Below are 25,102 nucleotides of genomic sequence, written 5' to 3'. Positions count from 1 at the left end.
TGTCTTTTTATATGGGTCTGAAGTCATTGGTAAAAAAACGTAAACAAGATTAATTTTTCTTTTTAAACATGATTAAATTTAAAATGATTAATATTTGTCATAACCATTTGCTATTATTTTTCTTTTAAAAATTCATTTTCATTTAGAGAAATGATATTTTAACAACCACTTTTTGACAATTTTTTCTCTCATACTCATATGATGTTGTTATTCTCTCTCTTTCTTTTTCTCTCTCCATTGTTTTTGATCAATAAGAAGTGAGAAAAACAAGGTTGTCAACAAAGTTGTCATCAAATGGATATCAAAATATCATTACTCTTTCATTTAATATGTAATCTGGTATTGAATTGCACATGCATACATTTTTCTGGAACAACAAAAGCAAAGAGAATTTCTCACCAGCCACCACTCACTGAACCTTTCTGTATCAACAACGAAAAAGAGAAGAAAATAGAATCGTAACACTGAAAACAAGATTCGAATGGCGTTCGAAATACCAATAGATCAAATAAACCAATTACAGATCCTTCTTCGCAAAAACGCCAATCTCTCATGGTACAATCCACAAAATGACGAAAATCTCCCTCTCCCAAACCTCCCTTCCGTCGCAGAAACCGTCGCCAAACTCGATCCTTCGCCACCTTACCTTCGCTGTAAGATTTGCAATGGCAGACTCCTCCGCGGCGTTCAATCGTTTATCTGTGTCTTTTGTGGTGCAAATCCGCACAAAGATCTTCCTCCTGAAGCTATTAAATTTAAGAATACTGTTGGGTATCGTTGGTTGCTTGAATCTCTTCAACTTGATGGATCGGTATTGTTAATCTGACTATAGTTTTTTTGATTCGATTTCATTATTTTAAATTGAATGTACTTCTCTTGATGCTGGAAATTTGAAATTTGATGTGTTATTTTGGTATAATGTTCTTCATTTCTCCTTTACTGTGATGCAAAAAGAATGTGGTTATGGAAAGTTCATTTTTTTTTTTGTTCTAATTTGATTTATCAGATTGTGTGTATGTGTGTGTGGTTTGGATGGTTTTATGTTGTGGTTGCGGTCTCTGTTGTAGTTACGGTATGAAAAACTTTATATTGTGGTAAAATGCAATGTGATCGAAATTACAGTTGTGTGATGATGCTGCTGAGACATGAAAATCCTTTATACTGTGGCTGCAACTGCAATTTAAGACCATTTGGTTTATTGTTATGTTAACTCTGCTCGATTTGCTTTGCAGGAGATGGTGGCACCGACGGTGGAAGAACATGCATCAAGCAGAACAAGGAGTGAATTAAACGATGAGATTCCATTATCTGAACTATTGGATTTGGAAATTCGATGGCCTTCTGAGGCGGAGAGAGCACTATCTAGTAATTCGGATTCGGAAGCATTTCCGGGTGAAAGTTCGTTGAGTTTGTCTGGTGTTGATCTGGATAGTTTTTTTGATCGAAGAGAATCTGATTTCAATGTGTCTGAGCAGAATTTGGCTTTTGAAAGAAATGTAGGTGCTGCTTCAGATAACACTTTCCAAGCAAATGAGAATCTTAGTTTGTTCCAGAATTTCCAAGCTTCAGAAGCATCAGGAGGGTCTGTAGAGGATCAGAGTGGGGATTCCTTTTCGGGTTGGGAGGCCAATTTCAAATCTGCTAGTTCTGCTCCTGTTCACGAAGAGTCCAATTCAGTCGATCATTCTAAAGTTGAATTGGATACGGTATCTGGATATGTGAAAGATTCTGACGTTGTAAAGGAGAACGATGATTTCAATCCTTCAGCGTCCGGTGAAGATGATTGGTTTCAGGGTGATGAATTCCAAACTTCTAACTCAAAGATAGATGGCCAGCCTGGGAAGTCGGAAACGACCACGGATCTCTATCATACGGAAAAAGAAGAAATTGCTACTGGTTCGTCCACTAGGAATTTGGACTGGATGCAGGATGACCAATGGCAAGAGAGTGAAACCAAGATACCTGATACTGGGGCTACTGATGAAGAAGATGATTCATTTGATGCATGGAATGATTTTACTGGCTCAGCCGGCACACAAGACCCTTCTGGTATTATTTCCAGCCAAAACATTACTGCCCAGATGGGAAATTTTGAATTTTCTGCAGATCTGAGTGATACAAAAACAGCAGAGGATGCTAATAGTTCTTGTAACAGGGACTTTGACTGGATGGAAAATGATCAACGGCAAGATAATGATAACAGGACAATTGATAATGTTGGTACTGATGAAGGTTCTTATTCATTTGATTCATGGAATGATTTCACTGGCTCAGCCACTACACAATATCCTTCACATAGTGTTTCCAATTCAGAGATAACTGGCCAGACTGGGAAATTTGAAATGACTGAAGATCCTAATGATACAAAAATTGCAGAAAGTGCTGATGGTTCATCTAGTAATTTTGACTGGATGCAAAATGATCCATGGCAGGGGAGCAATAACAAGGAAACTGGTATTACGGCTACTAACGAAGTCACTGATTCATTTGATGCATGGAATGATTTTACTGGTTCAGCCTTTTCACAAAATCCTTCCAGTAGCGTTTCACACTCTGAGATAAAAGACCAGACTGGCATATCTGAAATTACTGCTGATCTTCATGATACCAAAACAGCAGAGGGTGCTAATGCTTCTTCTGTTAAAAGTTTTGACTGGATGCAAGGTGACCAATGGCAAGTTAGCAATAACAAAACAACCAATAGTGTGACTACTAACGATAATGCCGACCCATTTGATGTGTGGAGTGGCTTTACTAGCTTGACCACTAAACAAGAAGATCCTTTCAGTAACATTCCTGTACAAACTGTGAATCAAACTCCATCTGAAAAGACCTTTGAAATGGATTTATTTGGATCGTCAAACAACTCACATGATATGGATTTTAGTGGATTTTCACAGAATGATTTTTTAGGACAGTTTGATAATGCACCGAGTGCTCCTGCAGCAACCAATGGTCAACCTGCAGCTGCTACTTTAAACAGGTGCCTTGATATTATCGCAGTTGCATTATTTTATTGTAGAAAGATATGCATAATTGAATTCAACCAGGTCTTTTAGTATCAGATCAGATGGACATTAAGTCTATTTACAACATCTTTAGGAGTTTTAAGTTCAATATATCAGTCTACATTTAGTAGTAGTTGTATAATTCAATCAATGTAAGGGATATCTATAAATTTTATAGTAATGTGAGGAAACTGACACATCTAGGTAGTAGGTATAAGCCATTTTCATTTGCTGATGGTCCCAACTGCCAAGGGTATTTGTTTTAAATAAGGGTTCTATTTTGATGACAAGTTGAATAGGAATCTGACTGATGACAGAATTCACATTTCGTAGCATTGCATGTTATGAATCGAAAAGATATTTATTACTTGGAAGTTCTCCATTCTTTAAATGGCAATGCTTATGTTTTGCATTTTATCATTGATTCTCTGGTTATTTGATGTAGTTTTTGAACATTCCTACTAGCTAAATTTGATCTTGATTGACATTTTATAGTTTCATAAAGAAATTTATGCTATCTTGTTGCATGTTTAGGGTGGCTGATGATGATACCATGAGACAAAACCCTAGAGATGTTTCCACTGCAGAAGTAGGTTCAAAAGATGACGTAGAGATGTTGATGTCACAGATGCATGACCTCTCATTTATGCTTGAGAGCAATCTTTCATTTCCCCCAAAATGAGATATGGAGCTACTTTATTTTCTCAAAATTCATGTTCAGTCATTCTACGTCTTGATATTTAAATTAATTTCTAATCTGTAACACATGTTCTTCTCCTTTCAAAGTATCTGTTATCTTTAATTGAAAGGCGGGGGGATATGGTTTTCCTTAATGGTTTCAATTCCATTCTTCACTGTACGTTTTCTTTTTTAGGTAGAATTCTTTAAATTAGATTTTTATTGTAAATCAAGCATGCTGGTGTTGTATTGTTTTTTGGTATGCAACTACTGTACATTAGCGGATAGTTTACTTTGGGGAGATGAGTATGACCTTTGGTACCTTATTGGCCAAAGTGGAACAAAAAACGACATCATGGTTACATTTTTTCTATTATGTGTTGCACATATTCATTATTTTTATCCCTCTTCCTTTGAAACTACCTTTTTATTCACTAAAAAATAGAACAAAAAAACTGAAGTAATTTGTTAGAGCAGAAAATAACAGGTTTAAAACATGTCCGTGGTTGAAGAAGTTTGCTGGAAGTATATAAAGATTAATTTGACAGTTTTCTTTGACTTAATTCTCAGTAGCAAGTAAAATGCATATACCTCGTATCTAGACTTGAGGTTTGACATGAGGTAAGTCATGAAGGGATTAAAACTTTAACAGGTGCAATTATTTGTTATCCTTAGTTTTGCTAATGCTACCTATGTTCATGTCTCTCAATTCTGGCCACGCAGTCATAACATCTACACATCACCATGATTTTCTCTGAAACATGCTTCTTCTGACTCTTAGCCAAGAAGCTTAATCAGGTAGGTAATGTTATCTGTGTTTTTGAAAACCACTATCTGAACTTGTTGGTTGCTTTCCCGGATGTTTGTGTCTGTCCTGTTGTTTTTGTTTCTTACTTTGGGTTTTGTCTAATGTGCACATTTTGGAATAATTTCCCGGATGATTTTCTTATTCAGTGACAATATATTTCAATTTTATTGACTGGAATAAATTTGTTTATCTTGAAATAATATTGCTTGGGGAACATTCTTGTTACTTTCCCCTTTTTTCATGGTTTATGAAGTTTCTCTGAATTACTTTTGGGTATATCTTCCCTTTCAATTTGTAACCCTTCTTCCATTTCCATTCCATGTGTACGTGGTAGAATGGATACCATTGGAGATCGTACCAAGATCCTAGCACTTTGCTTAATTGACCAAGTAAGTTAAAGTACACTCGACATGTTATAATTTATACAAAAAAAGGACGTGATTATATGTTATGATGCATCTATGTGCAGCTGAAAAAAGTGTAGATGTCATGGTGATAGAATTTCTGTACTCTGGAATTCTTTTTTTAGAATATGTACTCAATATATTATATAATTAAGGATGACTATTAGAGCTTAGAAAAATCTAGAGGAAAGCAAACGGTTTTACATAGTTAAACCAGTCAACGTTAAAAGCTATTATTACTGAAACATAAGATTACTGCAACCTTGTTTGATTTACTATAAAGTTAGGGTAGAAAAGGAGAAGTATTTGCACCGTAGAGAGCTGTTTCTATGTTCTGAGTAATTTGGTGTATCTAGTATAAATTTTCACAGATTACCAAGTCACCAGGATGATTTGGGCTTCTGTCAGATGTTGGTTGGCGTTTAACATGTCAGCAGAAGTCACAGAAACACTAAGCACAATCTCTTGACTGTTCAAAATATTTCTTTAAGTTAAGAATCTTGTTTCTGAAATGTTACTAACAGAGTAACACTTCATAGTTGCAAAAACAAATTACTTGTTAGCCTGCAACAAGGCGTCGATTTCTTTATTACAGACAACACAAACCTGTGAACTGTATTGGTCAATCAATGACTAACAAATACGCTTTTCAGTGGGATTAGAACTTCCCCTCGAATTTTCAAAATTGGATTCATGACACTTTTGTTCTGCTATTTGCTACGTTAATATCATCCAGCAGGGTACTTCATATATTCTTCTCAACAGATTCATTCGTTATTGTTCGTCTACTAATTTGCAGAATCAAATAAACATTGTAATTGTGTATCTGTTCATGATAAAAACATCATAGAAGATGATACAGTTACAGTTACGCTAACTACAATTTTTTACTGTATTTGATCAGAGTTATATTAGGGTCCTCATTATCTGTTACTAGGGTCATTAAAATTGAGGGCAACAATGAGTCATATAGTTAATTGCCTCCAATTTTTTTAAATGTTGCTATTTTTTATGATGTATAACTTATTTTGTCAAATTGGTTTTCACGGATTTATGAAGCTTGTCTGACTTATGATATCCACATTATCCATTTGATCAGTTGATGTTGCTTGATCATACCTATTAATGGACATTACCTTTTTTTTTTTTTCTTTTTCTTTCCCTTGTGTTGAGAAAATGGAGAGGTTCTCAATCCTATTGAGACTTTCTTTTTTGACAAGTCCAAGTGAGACGTGTTCTCCACACCGTTCGGCGCCGTACCTTGGCCAACAAAATTTTATTATCAAACTTCCCATTTCTTAATATATTTTACATATTTTAAATTAAACTTCCACGTATTTTCTTTTATCCTTTTCAAACTTCCATTTTCATTTTTAAACACGTAATACTCCCTCCGTCCACCTATTTGAAAATGTGCAATTTTGACCTAACTTACTTTGACCATATTTTTCTACTAATATACGAAGATAAATAATATCATATAAGATGTCGTTAGATTCGTCTCGATGAGTATTTTCAAAATATCAAATTTTCATAATTTCTTCTAATATATTATTTAAAATATTTAAGCTCAAAATTATACATTGGCATGCGTAATAGGGTCAACTGTGTCATGTATTATGGGACGGAGGGAGTATAAAAAATCACTATTTCTGTAGACAACAATGGATTTTTTGCTGCCTGTATGGTTTGTGTGCGTAAAGACGCAAGCAGCCATAACATCACAACATTGACATTTTGACTCATACAACACAAACAAGGTCAGCCATGGATTTATTACTAATGCTATAATTAATTTAATTTTTGTTTTTAATAAATCAATTTATTATGAAGATAATGAAAATATTTTTTAAAATAAATTATGTATTAATTATCATAATTTTTTTTGACGATAATCATTCTTAAAATAGATGTTTGTCACTTTTTTCTTATAAATCATTCTAGAGGGAGGGATTTTATACGCAATCTTATTACTTTTCATTTAGTTAACACATCCCGAAACAACCCACTTAATTTCCAGACAGGTTCAACCCGAACATCCTCTTATATCCCCACACCAAACTTAATTTATTCCCCCAACATCGTATATACAATCATTACCACCATTATCACCAACCGCCAAGCACCATTCACCAATACAAATATATACAAAAAACCATATATTTGCACATATTAACATCATCTATATACTCATCAGCATAATAGAAAGGTCATAAAAAATATATTAGTATCATCTACAACACAATCAGTAAAATGGAGTATTTCAACAAATCAAAGGCTGTGAAACTACGCAGCCACCTAGGGAAGTACCTAGTAGCAGACGAAGACAACAACAACCTCCGTCAAAGCAGAAATGGAACAAGCAAAAAATCACTATGGTTAATTGAACTGGTCGAAACAAAAACACACCATATACGCCTCAAGAGCCACCACGGCCGTTACCTAACCGCGACGGACACACCATTTCTCCTTGGCATGACCGGAAACAAAGTCGTCCAAGCCAATTACGATGTGGGTTTGGGCTGGAAATATGAATGGGAACCAATAAAAGAAGGGTTCAACGTGAAACTGAGGAGTTGGTGTGGAAAATATTTGAGAGGTAATGGTGGAACACCACCATGGAGAAACTCAATTACACATGATGATCCTACCTCTGCTACACATAATTGGATTCTTTGGGGTGTGGAGTTTGTGGAGTTATCATTGGCTAATCAGGAGAATGTTGAATTGTTAAATCAAATTAGTTTTGCTTCTATTTCTTCATTTGATTCTCGTGATGAGGTTAATGATTCTGAATTGGTTTCTTCTATGAAATCTTGGTCTTCGTTGAAGAGTCGTAAGAATTCAATGTTGCAGGTGCGTTTTTAAGTTTTTATATGCTTGTGAAGATTTTTTTTACCATGGTCAATATTTTGATGCATCATCAAAATCAACCAATCACGAATCATTTATCATTATTTGTAGATAATTATAATTAAAGTTAAATCTTTTTATTAACATTGTATACATTTGGAATCACAGTGCCACTTGATGAAATATATCACTGGATAACACTTGAAATTCTAAAATGTAGTTTTTCCAAAATCACTACCTCTAGTGAGTTTCAAACATGGCACAAATTTTTTACAACGAAATTTATTTATTTATGTGTAACATACTGATAGATAAACTCAATTTGAATCTAAATAAACTACAAAACCAATAGATATTTGATAGTAATAACATGTTTGCAAAAAGAAAATGCATAAATACAAAGAAAATTAACGATCTTCTTTCAAAAAATAAAATAAAGAAAATTAACGATGATTACATCAAAGATAAGGAGCATTTTTATCAATTTGGGACATATTAGTTCTCAATCAGAACACTTTCATACGTTAACCCTCCTTATCGAAAGAAATGGGTTCTAATAATTTGGAGTTTGACCTATAAGTAAAGTCTGTTAACAATTGTTCCATACATAAGTCAAAATTATATCAATTATACTCTAGTGATGTCTTTATTGCTTTAGTAAATCATATTAGCATAAATTGATACCCACCCACTAACGGAATAAAACTCTACTATTTAAGTCTATGTGATTTTAATTGATAAGAACATTATATAATACATGCAAGACTGAGATTTGAATCTTCAAACACTCACACTCGTTTAACTTAAAAATATTAACTTCTATAGTTTGATAAGTTATCCAATGTGGATTATTAATAAAAATTTTCTTTAAAATATAAAATGACAATTAATACCACTTATCCAAAGTTGAAGTTCGGAATCTCCATTTAAAAAAAAAAATTCACTGTTTTTTATTCACACAATTGAAATAATGACATGATCATCGCTAATTCGATAAAAACAAATGTAAGCAAATTGAGATGTCTTAAAATTCAACACATTAATTTTTTTCTTCTAAAACCACCATCGATTATCTCAATGTCTCGATCGTGTAAATGAAAAGAACTGCGAGCTTCTACTTCGCAAATACTTTTACGGGGTTCTATCAAATTCACCGTCAATCCATGCACGTTAATTTTTTTTTGGTACAAAAAGTTATAAAGATGATCCATTTTAGCAGCGGCGAAGCTCGCAAAAAAATTATGCAGGGGCCAATTATAAAGAAGATTTTTTTTTTTGAAAACAGACGCATTAAATTTAAGGATAAAATATATTTTTAGTCCCATCAATTATAATTTTTTAGGTTTAGTCCTTAAAAAAATTATTCAATTTTTGTCTCAGCTTTTTAAAATTTTACAAAAAAAGTGTTTTTAGTCTTGAATTTAATCTCTAACAAAAAATTAAGGACTAAAATTAATAAATCTTAGAAACTTAACATAAAAATCGCTATTTTAAAACGTTGGGCAAAATGCATTTGAAGAACCCAATTTCATGAATAACTGCCTGTTTAATAATAGATTAATAATGTCTTTTCAAATGTAAATAAATAGGTTATTTGCAAGAAACTTATTGTCCATTTAACTTGTTTATGACTATTGTCTTGCTAATTTTTATTGTTGAAAAAGGCTTCTCTATTGTTGTTATTGAGACCGAAAGTATCAAACCAATACAAATAAATCTATCAATTTTGTAGTAGTTTTTTTACTTTATTGTTTATGTTAATTTTTGGGGTTAAATATGTTTCTGGTCCTTATAAAATGGCGACCTTCTAAGTTTAGTCCTTACTTAATTTTAATAGCTTTTTTAATCCCTACAAAAAAATTTACTTATAATTTTAGTCCCTGCTAAAATAAATTTTGTTTAATTATCCTTAAACTCTTAAATTTTTTAACGATTCTTTTTATACAAGTTTAGAACACTATGAAAGGTTCATTTACTAAAATCTATAATTTTTTGACATGAAATAAATTAAATATGAATTTTTTCAAACGACAAAAGTTTAAGATATAAGTAACAAAAATATGGACGTAGAAATCAAATTTTTGCGATATTTTTTTCGGAGGACCTTTTAATAACGTTCTTAACACGCCTGTAAAAAATTATTGAAAAACTTAAGAGTTTAAGCATAAATTAAACAAATTTGGATTGAGTAAGGACTAATATTGAGTGCATAAATTTTTTGTAGGGATTAAAAATGCTATTAAAATTAAGTAAGGACTAAACTTACAAGGTCGCAATTTTGTAGGAACCAAAAACATAATTAACCCTAATTTTTGCAACTAAACTTGTTTGAGGTATCTCAATGTTTATTATTTAGGGTAGCCGGATATAAATACATACCGACTAATTCAAGAACAGTATTTTTTTTTAGGTAGCCAAGGCTACCCCTCCCATATGAAGGGCTACGCCCCTGCACTTTAGATTATATATGACAAGTTGGTCCAATAATGCTAGAGGCTGCCGTGATTCCGTGAATGTGGTGAATAACTAAACTAAAATATGGCCTTTCCAACTTGGCCACTCTCGTGTCATTTTTTATCACCACTCAACCGCGTTCTCTCAATTTGGCTGGCGTTCACTGGCTGCTCTCATTTTCTACCTGGCACGGTGCATCTTCTGCAACCTGCTGTTTCCCATCTCACATTAACAAAGTTTATAGTACTGAAATTCAATATTAAATAAATACCCAATCATGCATATCCCTTTGTTTCATGTAGAAAAGAACTATATATATTTTTAAATTTAATTATTAAATCACAAAATAAACATAATATATCCTTTAAAAAAACATAAAATATTATCAATTCTTTTAATATATATTTCTTTCATCCTTTTGTGAGTTTTTCATTTACTAAAAAATAATCTAAAATGATTGTCATTTTTCAGTTTTTTTTTTATAATATTAATTTATTATTTATGATTTTACCATTAATTTTTTGTTGTTGTTACAATTGTACCATTAATTAATATTATATACACCATTTTTATTTACTTTTCATTTATAAAAATAATAATAAATGTTAATTATTTTTGTTTTTATTGAATCCGCGTATCACAATCAACCTGGTCGTTTGTTTTTTCTTACATCACAAAAAAACACGGAACACCAAAGTCACTTCAACTCATCTCTGTTTCTCAATCCTGGTCTCCACTCTCTCTATCTCCTTGTTCAATTCAACCTTCACAATCCTCATCCCAAAACCAAATTAACCTCACTTCCACTATAAACAAATTCAAATCTCAACTACATAACTAACCATTGAATTTGATTAACTCTTTGCAGAAAACTTCCTCCAACAACAACAACAACTTCACCATCTCATCAATGGAGCTATTCCAACGAGCAAAAGCAGTTCGACTTCGAAGCCACCACGACAAATACCTCCACGCAGAAGAAGACGAAGAATCAATAAACCAAGACAGAAACGGATCATCCAAAAACGCTAAATGGACAGTAGAACACATCCCTGAATACGACAACATCATCCGTCTCAAAAGCTGTTACAACAAATACTTAACTGCATCAAACCAGCCTTTACTTCTCGGCGTCACGGGCCGAAAAGTGATTCAAACACTGCCAAGGAGACTTGATTCGTCTGTGGAATGGGAACCGGTTAGAGAAGGTGCACAGGTGAAGCTGAAAACGAGATATGGGAATTTTCTTAGAGCTAATGGTGGGTTACCACCTTGGAGAAATTCTGTTACGCATGATATTCCTCATAGGAGTGCTACTCAGGATTGGATTCTTTGGGATGTTGATGTTCTTGAGATTCATGTTGGAAATCCACCTCCTCCTCCGATTCCTCATTCTGATTCTCTTGATTTTGGATCTTCTACTCCTTCTGCTCTTTCCTTCAAATCTGATCGCTTTTCTAGACAAGAGGTATGTATGACTTTCTCTTCAAGTTTTCATTTGGTAGTTTAATTCAATGATTCATCAGCAAATCACAACCGATTATATGTGTGAATTCAGTAGTTATGGTTTAAGTCAAACATTTTTTATGATATGACGGTTATGATTGATTGACAATGTAAAAAAAAATCTTTCCTAGATGCCAAAATCTGTGTATTTGTAGCCAAATTAATTGTTAAAGTTAAACTATGGTATGAGTCCTTAATAATGGAAATTATACCGGATGGAAATTATACCGAAGGAGTTTCAGTGCTGTTTAATTTTGTATATTAAATTAGTTTTTGAATGTGTAATTTTTGTTAGATCTTTAGTCCTGACTTGAGGACTAATTTGACTCAAAATACTCATTTAGGATTAGGACTATGAGCATAATTCTGATTGTTGAGAAACTAATATGATTGATAAAACTTGGATTCTCTATTATCCATGTAACCTCGAAATCACATTTTGGTTGTTGGATTAATCTTAGAACTAAGAGTGTTATCTCTCAGTCGTTAAATTAATCCAATGGTTTAAACGCGACTAGAGTTTCAGAGACAGATGACGGTCTTATGATTGACTACATGTTCTATAATGTTACTTTAAACTGGATCATGTTTAAATTTACTTTTGGTTAATAGGTGCTTCTCAAGCAAAATAATAAGGTAATGAATATTCACTTACTTTAAACCAGACCCTCTTTTAGATGTTTATAGAGAAGTTAAATGAAAGGGTTTATGACAGATGCAGAATCTAATTTCAATTTATACAAGAAACTGTTGTTTGAAAAACTTGTAGTAATTATTGAGATTATTATTTTTTATTTTATTTGCAAATACGCTTTGAGAAGTTTATCCAATATACTCATATAGTTATATAGAAAATAAAACTGGCAGCACTGAGTGATGATTTTGTTTGGTTGAGTTTGCAGTCAACAGATAGCGTTGGTTCGCCACCAAAGATGGAGGGGAGAACTATATACTACCATGTTGCTGAGGATAATGGAGATGTGGATGATGAGAATGTGCAGGGCTATTCCTTGGTCTTCAATGGGAATGACGTTGAGCAGCTGACTCGTAAGTTCGCGGAAGAGACGGGACTTGATGGAGTTATTGTGTGTAGTCGAAGTCCTTTGAATGGAAAACTTTACCCTCTTCGTTTGCATCTTCCTCCAAACAATGTTACCATGCAGGTTGTTTTGGTCCTTCCTAACTCAAAAGGTAACTTTCCCGTTTCCCTTGTCTAATTTTCTTTTTGTGAATGTTCAATCTTTAATTTGATATGCATTGACGTGTAAGTTTAGATTTGTGCTTTTGATGTCACATGTGTTGTAGGCTTATGACACATGTGATGTTTCAAGAAATATTTTGTCTGAAGTACATATTAAGTTGTAAGACAAACACAAACAGTGCACTTGACATACTTGACATTGACACGTAGACACCACTAATGGTTTAAGAAAATAGGAATGATTTGTCGTAACCATATGTATTGGTGTCAGTTTTGGACATTGACACATGTCAGACACTAGACACACCTTTAATCCAAAGTGTCGATGCTATATATGTAAGAATATGACAGTTGTGAAAAGATAATTGGTTAAACTACAATTCCAGCTAAGCTGATTTTTGCTACTACAAAATATATTAATTCAACTATGGTTCCTTAAATGTGATTAAAAGCAACAAATATTGATAATTGTCATATTTTATTAACGTTTGATGCCTGAGAAATAAGCGAACTTCTCAAAAGAAATTATCAAAATCTGGTGATGCTGGGTTGGTTGCTCAGATTTCACACAATACTTGAAAGTTAAAATACTTTTGCTCCCTTTGTATTCGTCATGCTCTTCGGTTTCATCTGTTTTATATATCTTGTGTATAATCTAGTGGTGTTTACGGTACAGGCCAACCCGTTGACTCAACCTGAAGCGTTTTGTTTGGGTTCTTTTATAGTTTGGGTCGAATTGGAACCAACCCAATTAAACTTGAAATTATTTGAACATGATAACGGGTTTATGATTTCAAACCCGAAAACTCAACCCATTGAAAGAAAATTGTGAATTTATTAATTTTGTGGATGTAGTTGAAATTTTTACGAGTGAATCTATAAGTGATTCAATTTATTTCAAGTGCTAAAATTTGAAACTATGTAATTTAGTCAAAATGTTTGGAATTTGTATAGAATAAAATGTTTTTTTTTAATGTTAGAAAATATTATGTCTCATGGTTCGATAACCTGACCGAAACCAACTTGTTAATCACCAAATTGGTGAATTTTGATTGGTTGGGTGATTGGATTGATTAAAAGTGACCCAACTACACCTCAAAATGTTATCCTAACGTTTGCTTTCTGTTCTGGTGTTTCAGTTGCAAAAGAATTTGAAGAACAAGGTTTACTGTGACAGACTTGATTTATGAAGTCTTGAGCGTATTAAATTGATGTAACATTGTGACCCAAGTCAAGTGGGTTTCAAATTCTCTATTTTATCACATTTATACAAAACTCAACCTTGCTCGAGCAGTCTTTTTAGAGCAGTCTTTGTTGTTAGCTAACTCTATTATTAATGCTAGCTTTGGATTTGGGTACTTTGTTGTCGTATAAACTTTTTTTTTTTTGGTTGTAATTTTCTGCCATTCATTGTATTTTTTAGATGTATCTCTTGTATAAAGATACTTTATCAGAGATCTACAATCATGTATTTTTTCAGGCAGATATAAATGTCAGAAATTAGAAGCATTTTTTAATCGGATATAATGTATGCCTTTATTTGCTATTTGCACATAGTAGTTCATTTAATGAAAGAGAGCATTCTTGTAAAAAAATAAAATAAAATCATAGAAACAGCATTATATTGATTCAATAAGTTTTGAAATAAGAATTGCTTTGTGTCATCATATCCGTATTAGAGTTGTATTCATACTAAACACGTCATGGAACGCTATTAGTTGCATCTGGTGTGTTATTAAAGTTTTCTACTCTGCGATTTACTTTAAAGGTTCATGTTCTGCTCACATAAGTGACTCAGTTTTGGATTTGGATCCTCTCATGCCTTTTTTGTGCAGCCTCCTCTTCTTTTCTAATTCAATGGTTGATTGGCTTATAAATGAACAAAAAACAGCGCTAAAGAGAGAGAGAGAGAGAAAAAGTAAATAAATGGCTTAGATTATGGTTGTAACACCCATACTAAACGTACTAAGGAAGCTTAGCATGTGCGTTTACTTGATACCGAATACATTAAAATTTACAACAATAAATTACATGCGAATGAATATTATATACAACAATCACGTTCATCTATACTTCTTACAAACGAAATGGACGATTTTCACTGTTCTATCAACTACCGGCTGAATCCGCCCTTTTCAGCCATTCCTGAGTCTGAGTAGGTGTTATTTCCCTCTTTATTTAGGGTTGTGTGGTCTTCTACTGCGTTTTCAGAAGGTGCAGGCCAGCTGGTTGTGATTAATTTTAAATTACCTGATCTGTTTAGTACCTTTGGTTCAGAGAGGTGGGAAAAAAAAAACACAGTGTGTCAGGTTTTCTGCACTTCTGGGGTTCTTAATTTCCTTTTCTGCACATTTCTGTTTCTTAATTTAATTTAGTAATTAAACCAATTGTATAGTCTGGGCGGTACCTCTCCTGATTTTAATTTAATCTCAGACCCATGGGATATATCCATGTCTTGACAAAAGATGTAGGTGAGGAAAGCCTACGTGGTAGACTTTTTGACTTTGGGGAGGAAGATGACAAAAAACTAATTAATATTAAAAACTTTTTCTCTTGTGTTGCACACTTCTTAGTTCTTATTTCTTTCTCTTCCTCCCTCTTACTCTCTCTCTCTCTCTCTCTCTCTCACGCTCCTCTCCCCTTGCTCTTCCCTATTTAAACCCTTTGCCTTGCGATCTCATTCACTCATCTCCATTACGCCAAAAATCCTGAAAAGCCTGAAAATGGAGTCAGCCTCCTTTTGTTGCATTGCATAGAATCATCGCTATATATAAGCTGGTTTTTTTTGCAATGGCATTCCATCATTCTTTTGCTTCCCTCCACTTTTTTTTTTTTGAAACGGCAAATATTATTAAACGTCATCCCCGCAAGACGCAAGGAGTGAACGAAAAAGAGATACAAATGGTGCCGCATATAGACGGTACACCATAACCACCTAAAAACATCCCTGAACATAAACCACCAAAACACCTCACCACCTAAAAACCACTTTGTTTCTGCATTTCTCTTCTTTATGTTTAGGCCCAACTTCTGTTGTTTCAATACTCAACAAGTTTGTTTGTTTTTCCTTTGGATCCCTCATTTGCTTACTTATTTCCTTTTCCTGCAGGATTTTTAGAAGAGATATCATGAGAGAAAGAATATGTTGATTGAAGAGAAGGAACAAATATGAAAGAATATGTGAGATTGTTTACTACTGCCAACTACATTATTAACCTTTTTTTATTTTCATATTCAAATGTATATCATCCTTTTCGTTTTTGCAGTTGGAAGCCCTTACTATGAAAGCAAAGGACAAATCTTCTCTAAATTGACAAGTTTAAGGTATAACATCTTAATGGAGGGTAAGCTTTATTAAAATCATGATTATTATTTTATTGGAAAGTGTTATTTCTTCATTCACCATTTGTAGGCTTTACTAAAAAGGAATTATTTTATTGAATGTTTTCTTTTTTTCTCCACCATTTAGATTCTCACAAGTCACACCTACAACTGGCTTTTTAAAATTTATAAGTTGTATATGAGGCTTAACCATACTGTCCAACGTAACATACAAAACTTGTGCTCAACAAAAATACCTGAATACCTTCCCTCAAAAAAGAAAAGGTGAAAAAATATTTGTGTTTGTCCCTAACATTTATAATTATACTTTTAACCCTTTATTAATCTCATCATTCATAACATTCTTAGTACAAAATAGAGTTATAAGGCTAAATATTTGTGTTTGTGTGTGTGTACAAATATTATTAAGTGATAAAACATATATACAAATCCTGTTCTGCATAATTGTTTGTTTTCATTTATTTTTACTTAGAGTGATAATGTGTACTTGGACAGCAGCAAGCAAGCATGTAAACAAGTCCTCATCAGACACTTTGACAACTCCTTCATCCCACAATGTTTCAAAGTGTTTGGATAGAGTCAAGCAAGCATGTCAACAGATCACCTGCAGATTTGTGTAGATTAAGAAAGTAACATCAGGCATAAGATGTAATCTTCATATTTTTACTTACACTAATATGTATATTTCTATATTTTGGAGAGTATCTTCATATTATTTACATTTAGACTTCACCATCATACTTGAAACATGCCTAAGACACTTAATACTTTTTCAGCCTCTAAATTTATCACTCAAAACTAACAAATAATAATACAAAGTTGTTACTAATAAATACCACTTTCTCATATGGTTTCTTAGTTTATTTGGATGCAACTTAGTTATAATACAAAGCTAAAAAGACCTAAAGCACAAGCCAAGCAAAAAAGAAAAAAAGATCCTTACAAAAATAAGAACAGAATAGGATAGTAGTAGGGGTGGCAAAACGGGTCTGACCCGCCGGGCCGGTCCGTTTGGCCAGCTATTTTTGGCGGGCTGAGTCGAAGTTTTGAACTCGCTTTCTATAGTTGGCTCGGCTCGTCTCGTCTCGTTAAAATACGGGGCGGGCCGGCCCGCTTAACTCGTTGGAAACGGGACAGGCACGGGACGGGGCGGGGCAGCCCGCTTAACTCGTGTTTCAATTTGTTATTTTGAGTCTTATTTTATGCTTTTGGATTTATTTTAGTTGTTAGATTTATTTTGAGACTTATTTTATGCTTTTGGATTTATCTTAGTTATTGAGTTTATTTATTTTGAGACTTATTTTATAATTTGGTTGTTGGATTTATTTTATGATTTGTTTTATGTTGCGGATTTGCCTTATTTTGCTATTAGTTATGATGTTGAATTCGACAATTTGATAATTATCTTGTTTTTCACAAATTTACTTGCTACCTATTCTTTGATATTTTTTTACGATAAAAGCAACATAGTTTTTTTTGTAACAATTTGATAATTATCTTGTTTTTCACAAATTTACTTGCTACCTATTCTTTGATATTTTTTTACGATAAAAGCAACATAGTTTTTTTTGTAACAATTAAGTTGTAAAAAAAATAAAAAAAAAAACGTTTTTTGTTTGGCGGGCCGGCCCGCCAACTCGCAAGTCCGCCACTAAACGGGGCGGGGTGAGATTTTGGACTCGGTCACAAAAATTTGACTCGGCTCGTCTCGTCTCGTTTTTAGCGGGCTTTGACGGGGCGGGTCTAAATGGGGCGGGCCGGCCCGCTTTGCCATCCCTAGATAGTAGGTTTGCCATTACCAAAAAGAAAAAACCAGCATTTAAGGGAAAAAATAGATGACCTCCCCAAGAAAGAACCCTATGACTGGTATAAGGAGTATACTATTAATGTACAGGTTAGATCATGTACAACTTAGATGCACATATTAATGCAAAAAAGAGTATACTATTTCTAAGCCTAAAAGGTTTGAAATGATAAATGGTTACTTTTAAAAAGCTAACAAATGTTTAAGACCATAGATACCTAAAAAACAGTTGAGTTAGAAGGGTTGAATTAACCAAGAAAAACCATGCAAATGAGTTGGTCGCCACAAACAACCCAAAACTTTTAGACATTATGTAATAAAAAAAGAGAGGATGGTTTTAACATTAAAAATATGTGAGTAAACTACTCATCCTTAAAAAAACAAAAAAATCACGTCTTTTGAATCAAATAGGTGCTAGACAAAGAAAAAGTTTCAAATAACAAACATGTTATGAACACAAGGGACTCACCCAACTGAAATTAACAAGAATTAGAAAATTCAATATGTCATATCATAAAGTTTAACCATTTCCACCTCATCAACAAAAAACATATTAAAAAAAAATTAAGAATATTGAATTATTAATACATACCAAATTCATTTCCTTGTTCAATAGTTACTCTTCTTGCCATGACTACTTCCACAAAGATGCAAGCCCTCTTGAACTTTGATAACCTTATGTTAATATTTGCTTCATTTATCTTCATTTGTATTTGTTACTTGCAAACCTGCCAAAATTTTAACAAAAGACAATTTAGAAATACTATTGGACAAATTTTGTAAATTATTTTAGCTAAGGGATCAAATATAGTTTGAAAAAAGGGCCAGATTGTATGTCATATATGGCAGCAAGAAAAATACGGCTATAGCAGAAAAAGGCTTAAAATGTGGGAAGAAAAAAAGAAAATGCTTCCATGTAGGTCAGGAATGTAAAGCCTATATCAAGTTCAACCTTCACCATAAAAGACAAAAGTATTCATTGTACTTCAATTCCCTTACCTTCCCCAGATAAAACCTATAGGATTTTAACAATAGGAAGTGGTATTTTAAAGCCTTGCCATGTCCATAAAGTTTTTTTTTTGAAGAAATCAAAATGGAACTTATATTAATAACAGCAGTGCCGCTTCCTGCATAAGGAGTGCAAATAACAACACTGACAAAGATACAATCCGAATCCTACAAAGAACTAACAACAATACAAAAATAAAATCAGCCGACACCCATACAAAGCATTGGGTGTCTCCACCAATCATGATAACAGTATAGAAAGGAAGCCTTTTTAGCTTTCAACCACAGAAAAGATAGTAACTTTACTTTCTCTAATAGGACCAGGGATGAAGACTCCGTACTTTTGAAAATACGGTTATTTCATTCTTTCCAAATTACCCAAACACAAACAAACCATATAATTTTAAAAAAGGAATGAGTACCTCGCGGCATCCCTGCCATGTCCATAAAGTTAAAGCATTTCATACCGATCGCTACCTTAGTTATGATTATTTTTCCTTCACATTTTTTCTTGAAGTCCAAAACACTCATTTGATAAAACGATTTCTACTTAAATCATGTACAACTTAGATAAAAAAAAAAAAGGAGATGTGTACTGTTTTTAATCCTGAAAAGCTTGAAATAAAACATGGTTACTTTTAATAAGTTAAGAAAGGTAAAAGACCATGGATATTTAAAAAAAAAATGGTTGACTCAGAAAGATTGAACCAAGAAAAACCATATAAATGAGTTGGTCACAATTTTCGTCAACACTAACTATATAACTAAATTTGAATTCATACAGTGATTTACTCAAATTTTCACCTGCCATTTTCATACTACATATTTAATAAAACAAAAAATTGAAGATTATATCAATTTTTGCATATCTCTCAAATATTCAAATAATCGAAATTAAATGTGTAAGTATTAACAAAGCTTTGAAAAACAAATTAGCTTAGAAATCTTCAACAGTTGCACATATACAAGAGCATCTATAGTTTAGTACAGTTGTTCCAAAAACATTTTATAAAAAATGAAAGAGGTAAAAAAAACTGAAATCATATCACAAATTTCACATATACAAGAGAATATTGAAAGATCAAACAAAGTTCAATTGATGAAATGAGAAGGATATTGAAAGTCTTAATCATTATGATGCCCTTGGATTTAGCCGCCACAAAAAGATCTATGCAGAAGTTTTGAAAAAGGACCGGAAAAAGGTATTCATCTTTATCAAAATAATTTCAGCGTTAACAAAAGAGCGGCATGCATAACCGTATATCAACAGAAAAATGAAAAAGTTACATACCCATTTTGGTTCGATATTCTTGCATGGAAAGTGTAGAGGAGAATAAGTAGAGAATCAAGACTTGATTGATGAAAATATGTCGTAGTTGCTTGAAAACTCCCGAAAAAATGACACATTTTTCGGTCTAACCTTTTTGTGAATCTGTTGTGTTAGATAGGTAGATCAGGTTTAGGAGAATACAAATACGAGGTTGTTTGGGGCAAACAAGGTTGAGATCAACTGTTGCTGTTGAGGAATGGCTGACGGCGGCCGGTGAGGAAGAGGAGGAACCACTTGTGTTAGAGTTTCAGAATGAAACTGTGTAGGATGAGAATGAGAGGGTAAAATTGTTTTCTTAACTGGGCTTGGCCCAATTCCCGTTTACTGGAGGGGTTGTATGCCTAAAATAGTAGTGTGAATAAAAATAGGTGTAAAATTAATTTTTTATTGAATTCAATTTAATTTAATTTAAGATAAATACATTCAAACATAGATCTTAACAAAAACAAAATAATATTCATATATTTAAATTGATTGATTGCCCATGTCTTTGGCTCAGATCATTGATTGAATATCTGATCTTTTAATAAAAATCAAATGAACATCGTAATAAGATGAGAAATTAAAAAATAATATTTAACAAGACAACGAACAATACGATTTCGCACTCAAGCAACGAATCACAGACAGTAGTCATCCTAAACAGTCATGCCATAAAAAAATGAATTTCGTAGAGATTTATATATTTTGAAAACGGGTTAAATATTTGGTGCGGGAAAAGAAAATAGACACAGTTAAAAAACTGTTCCGATATTTTGTTGAAAGTCTTTATGAATCGATTTGATTTACTCGAATGTGCGCGAGCAACGTCATTATGTTTATTCAATCATGGATATACATTTATTGTGCAGACCGAGCAAATACTTGATATTATTGATAAATATATTAATTTTTTTAAAAATTTTGATCCTTATTCATTTTATACCCAATACTATTTGGTAAACTTTTTGAAAATCAAATTCAATAATCCGTGCGTCGCGGGTTTAATACTAGTACAACAACAAAACAATACATCTCGTCCATACATAAAGAATATATCCTTCAAGGTCCATGACATCCTGTCGCGGGTACGAACGTGCACTTGCTGAAATATCCATCCGGCTACAAGCTTGCAAAACCATCCTGCTTATTTGAAACAAATAAGGATTGGGATGAGACATAATGTCTCAGTGAGTTCTACCTAATCCTAGGCTATAGGTAACCTCGGAGGAAACCTACGGTCACCACGTGTCTACAATACAACCTGACGGTTGATTATACGTGTGTGGTCATGCTTTCCTAGACGGTCGTGCATACTAGATCCGTCATACGTTCATATTACTTGTCATAGGTCTTTACTAACTCCATACGTGTCATGGCAGTTTAAGGGAACCTAAGACCGCTATGCCAAGATTTGCGTAACGCATCGAGGCCTAAACATATCATATTCATGACACGGTCCTAAACCGGACGATTATGGAAACCTAAGATCATCATCGATAAATCATTCATATATTTCCCTATTGCACGACTTGTTCATGGCTAACATCATATCATAATCATAATCATATTATACATAGTCATATTCATTCATTCATTGAGTTAGAGTTGAACAAACAATCATTATCATGATTCATTTTACGGAATGCCCCGGGTGGAGTAACCCCGAGTACAATCCCATACATAACCGATAATAACCTAGCTAAGGCACATCAGACTCCCTCAGTGACGTGCGGGCCCCCCTTGCGGAGCTTATCTCGCTCTCAAGACACCTACGTCTTGCTTACTGAGTGACATGCGGGCCCCCCTTGCGGAGCTTATCCCGTTCCCATGATGAGAACCCCTTGAGATCCCAACCTAGCGTGGATCACAAGAGACATGACACCTACATCATTCATTAGTCATAGTCTTAATCTTTCATGTAAGGTCAAACCTATACATGCATACTCATTTACCTCGGATCTGGGATCGATTCGATTAACGGCAAACTCTATACTTGGTCATTCATGTTCATACTTGTTCATAGTGGAGAGATTAACCTATCAATCCACAACTTATCATGCGTGCATAATCATTCTTAATCAGGTGCGAAGGGAATATACTTCGCGTCTTAACTTACATAGGATTCTAGTTCTCGACAAACTATGTCGAGGCTCTATATTCATTCCCTTCCTTAGTTCATCACTACCCGAATAATTCTGCTTAAACTCTCTTGTGCCATCCTTGCCATACATGCTAAGATTGCCATGATTTACAATTCAAGGATCATTTGATGTTATGTGCATTGCTTTGATTTTGTTTTGGGGTTATAAAGTTGTAAAACGATGAAAGAAAGGCTTCAAAATGCACCACCGGCCCTAAAATGAGCCAACAAGCCAAAAACATGTTGGCTGGGACAGACACTTTCGCTATCAGCGAAATTTTTCTGGGCAGGGTTCTGAAAAATTCGCTATTAGCGAAATTATTTTGCTAATAGCGAGTTTCTTCGGGTTTGTGGTGCAAATTTTGCAATTTTGACCCAAAACTCATCCCAATCGATCCTGCAATGCACCATATACATCCAGCAACATATAGAGACATTTTTAAACATATTTCATGGCAATTTAACATATAATCAACAAGATTTGGCAAAAGGGACATTAGGGTTCTAAAACCCTCCATAACTTAATTTCCTATATTCTCACAAGAATTAGCACATCCCATAGGTGGAAAACTATCTAAAGAACTCACCTTAACATGATTCTTGCAATTCTTCAAGCATCAAGCTCAAACCCTAGCTTTTGCTTCATCCATGATTCTTATCTTTTCCAGCCAATCCATGCTTTAATCCCTTCCTCCAATTGTTTCTTGCTTGCTAAGCCACCATAATCCATGCTTGTTCACCCTTGGAGGAAGTTTGGAAGATTATGAGAAGAGAGGGAAGGGTGGCGCCATCCTAGAGAGAAGGAGGAGAAAATTCTTTCTCTCAAACCTGGAGAGAGAAAGTGAGGTGAAAAATGAATGAAAAATGGCCCTTGTGGCCTTAAATACCCTTGCGGTTTAATCGCGTCTGGCCTGACACTGATACATAAACTCATGCTTAACTGATATCGTTTGATAAACATTCTCCGTCACTGATGGCTCAACCCGTATTCATCTGACATTACATATTAATATCTCCCGTCGTACTTAACATTCTTCATCACTTAACCTCTGATACATCCGATGGGTAAAATTCTGATTGCTGAAGAGCGGGATGTTACAATGGCAGAACAAACAACATGAGATAGCAGAACAAACAACATGAGAGAAATGGTTGGAGAGGATCCAAATCCGTGTTCCTCATGTATTTCCATAATTTTTTACATATCACGTGATGGATTTTTTTTTTTTACACATATCACTTGATAGATGGTATACTTGTATGCAATGTTTGAAAAATAGGTTTGATAGATGGCACTTGCTTCATTCTTGTATAATTCTTCCTCCTCCTCCGTCCTCACAAAACATAAACCAGCACAAAGTCACAAACACTTAAATATGCGTTATTCAGTCAAAAAATTGTTGTAAAAAATTTCAAAGGAAAAACGATCAAGTCTTTCGAATCATTTACTTCTCGCTATTTGTTAACTGCACCTATTCTCTACAATAATTCGACTAGCATAAATAATTTAATTAGGCAATTGTGTTATAAGTGTTTATGTGATATGCAAAATATAATATATGTTGGCATGCAAATATGAATTAGAAGTCTCATATTCCATAAAAAAAAAGAATATTGTAGAGCACATAAATGAGATGATCTATGTAGATAATGTTTAAAAGTTTCGGATGAAGATGTAGCGTCAAATTCTCTATATATATAATTATTTTTAGCCCAGTTTGATATTCTTCGGACCCTCCTCGTAACTCAACTCTAGCATCAAGTCTGATTGTCTAATGGTGTTTTTTTTTTTTTTTTACAAGAGTTTGTCTAATGGTGTTGGTAATTGCCTAATTGGATTTCCCTCAAAAAAAAAAAAAAATGCGCTAATTGGTATCACGTTTGATAGAAAATGTTATTTTCTACGCTATTTATTTACACTTCGAATCACACCAGCCACGAAAAGTCATCCCACTCTATAAAGATGTTCTGGATCTTACTTTTCCTTTTAAATAAATACACAGTTTTCTAATATCTCCCCTCAAAAAAAAAAAAAAAAAAACTAATATCTCATTTGTTTAACTTTCATTCATGTATTTAATTTAATGTGAATTTCTAAGTAATTTGGAGTTTGGTTGGATACAACTACTCTGTAGACAAAATTTATTTAAAATTTGAATTTATTTTAACATAAATTAGTATAAAAATATAATACAATATTGAATGATCAAATGATGGATACATATTTACACCATAAATAAAATGATGAATACATATTCAACAAAAATTTGGGATACAATGTTCACTTTTAAGGTAATTGGAAGGCTTTGCTAAAATTCTTGAGAGTTTTATTGTCTATGTGATTTGTTCGCGTGATATGATCGCAATATATCCCCTTAGATAGAGCAACGCCTATTTTCTAGAGGGACAAAGCATTACAATAAATTTCCTAAATGGCTCAGATCTATTTTCTTACGTGTCACTGCATCAGAGTAAAATCGTGCCACGATACTTACAAATCGTGTAATGAATGTTAACAATTTTGAATTTCTTCTTTTGGCACTCCCCAAATAGTGTCGCAATGCCTACCAATCATGCCACAATT

At 33.5% G+C, this 25,102-nt stretch overlaps 2 protein-coding genes and 2 long non-coding RNA genes across 6 annotated transcripts; 3 read left to right on the top strand and 1 right to left on the bottom strand.

The window, feature by feature from the left end:
- The first annotated feature begins 400 nt into the window (after window positions 1–400).
- LOC146899691 (uncharacterized) lies at window positions 401–4,059 on the top strand. Its single transcript, XM_085731241.1, has 3 exons — window positions 401–811; window positions 1,233–2,983; window positions 3,543–4,059. The coding sequence occupies exons 1-3, from the start codon at window positions 482–484 to the stop codon at window positions 3,688–3,690; spliced, it is 2,229 nt and encodes a 742-aa protein (XP_085587367.1). The 5' UTR covers window positions 401–481; the 3' UTR covers window positions 3,691–4,059.
- A 3,051-nt stretch (window positions 4,060–7,110) lies between these two features.
- Window positions 7,111–14,429, top strand: LOC146899690 (uncharacterized). The gene is made up of 4 exons (XM_085731240.1): window positions 7,111–7,754; window positions 11,074–11,673; window positions 12,614–12,902; window positions 14,052–14,429. The coding sequence occupies exons 1-4, from the start codon at window positions 7,152–7,154 to the stop codon at window positions 14,084–14,086; spliced, it is 1,527 nt and encodes a 508-aa protein (XP_085587366.1). The 5' UTR covers window positions 7,111–7,151; the 3' UTR covers window positions 14,087–14,429.
- A 395-nt stretch (window positions 14,430–14,824) lies between these two features.
- On the bottom strand, window positions 14,825–20,974 carry LOC146899688 (uncharacterized). 2 transcript variants are annotated; one of them, XR_015022581.1, is made up of 4 exons: window positions 20,358–20,974; window positions 18,651–18,786; window positions 16,742–16,858; window positions 14,825–16,015 (listed from the first exon to the last, which is right to left on the bottom strand). It is a non-coding gene; the product is annotated as an uncharacterized LOC146899688 (long non-coding RNA). The 2 variants fall into 2 exon arrangements; XR_015022580.1 differs by lacking the exon at window positions 14,825–16,015 and having other exon boundaries at window positions 16,549–16,858; window positions 20,358–20,970.
- On the top strand, window positions 15,710–16,992 carry LOC146899689 (uncharacterized). 2 transcript variants are annotated; one of them, XR_015022583.1, is made up of 4 exons: window positions 15,710–15,832; window positions 16,022–16,092; window positions 16,179–16,236; window positions 16,729–16,992. It is a non-coding gene; the product is annotated as an uncharacterized LOC146899689 (long non-coding RNA). The 2 variants fall into 2 exon arrangements; XR_015022582.1 differs by lacking the exon at window positions 15,710–15,832 and having other exon boundaries at window positions 15,952–16,092.
- Window positions 20,975–25,102: the final 4,128 nt, after the last annotated feature.

The sequence above is a fragment of the Medicago sativa genome, chromosome 8 (genome assembly GCF_051527215.1).
Source record: "Medicago sativa cultivar Bolivia chromosome 8, Bolivia_mono, whole genome shotgun sequence".
NCBI classification, from domain to species: Eukaryota; Viridiplantae; Streptophyta; class Magnoliopsida; order Fabales; family Fabaceae; genus Medicago; species Medicago sativa.
Note: the sequence above shows the minus strand (reverse complement) of the source record. Positions and strands in the feature narration are given on the sequence as shown.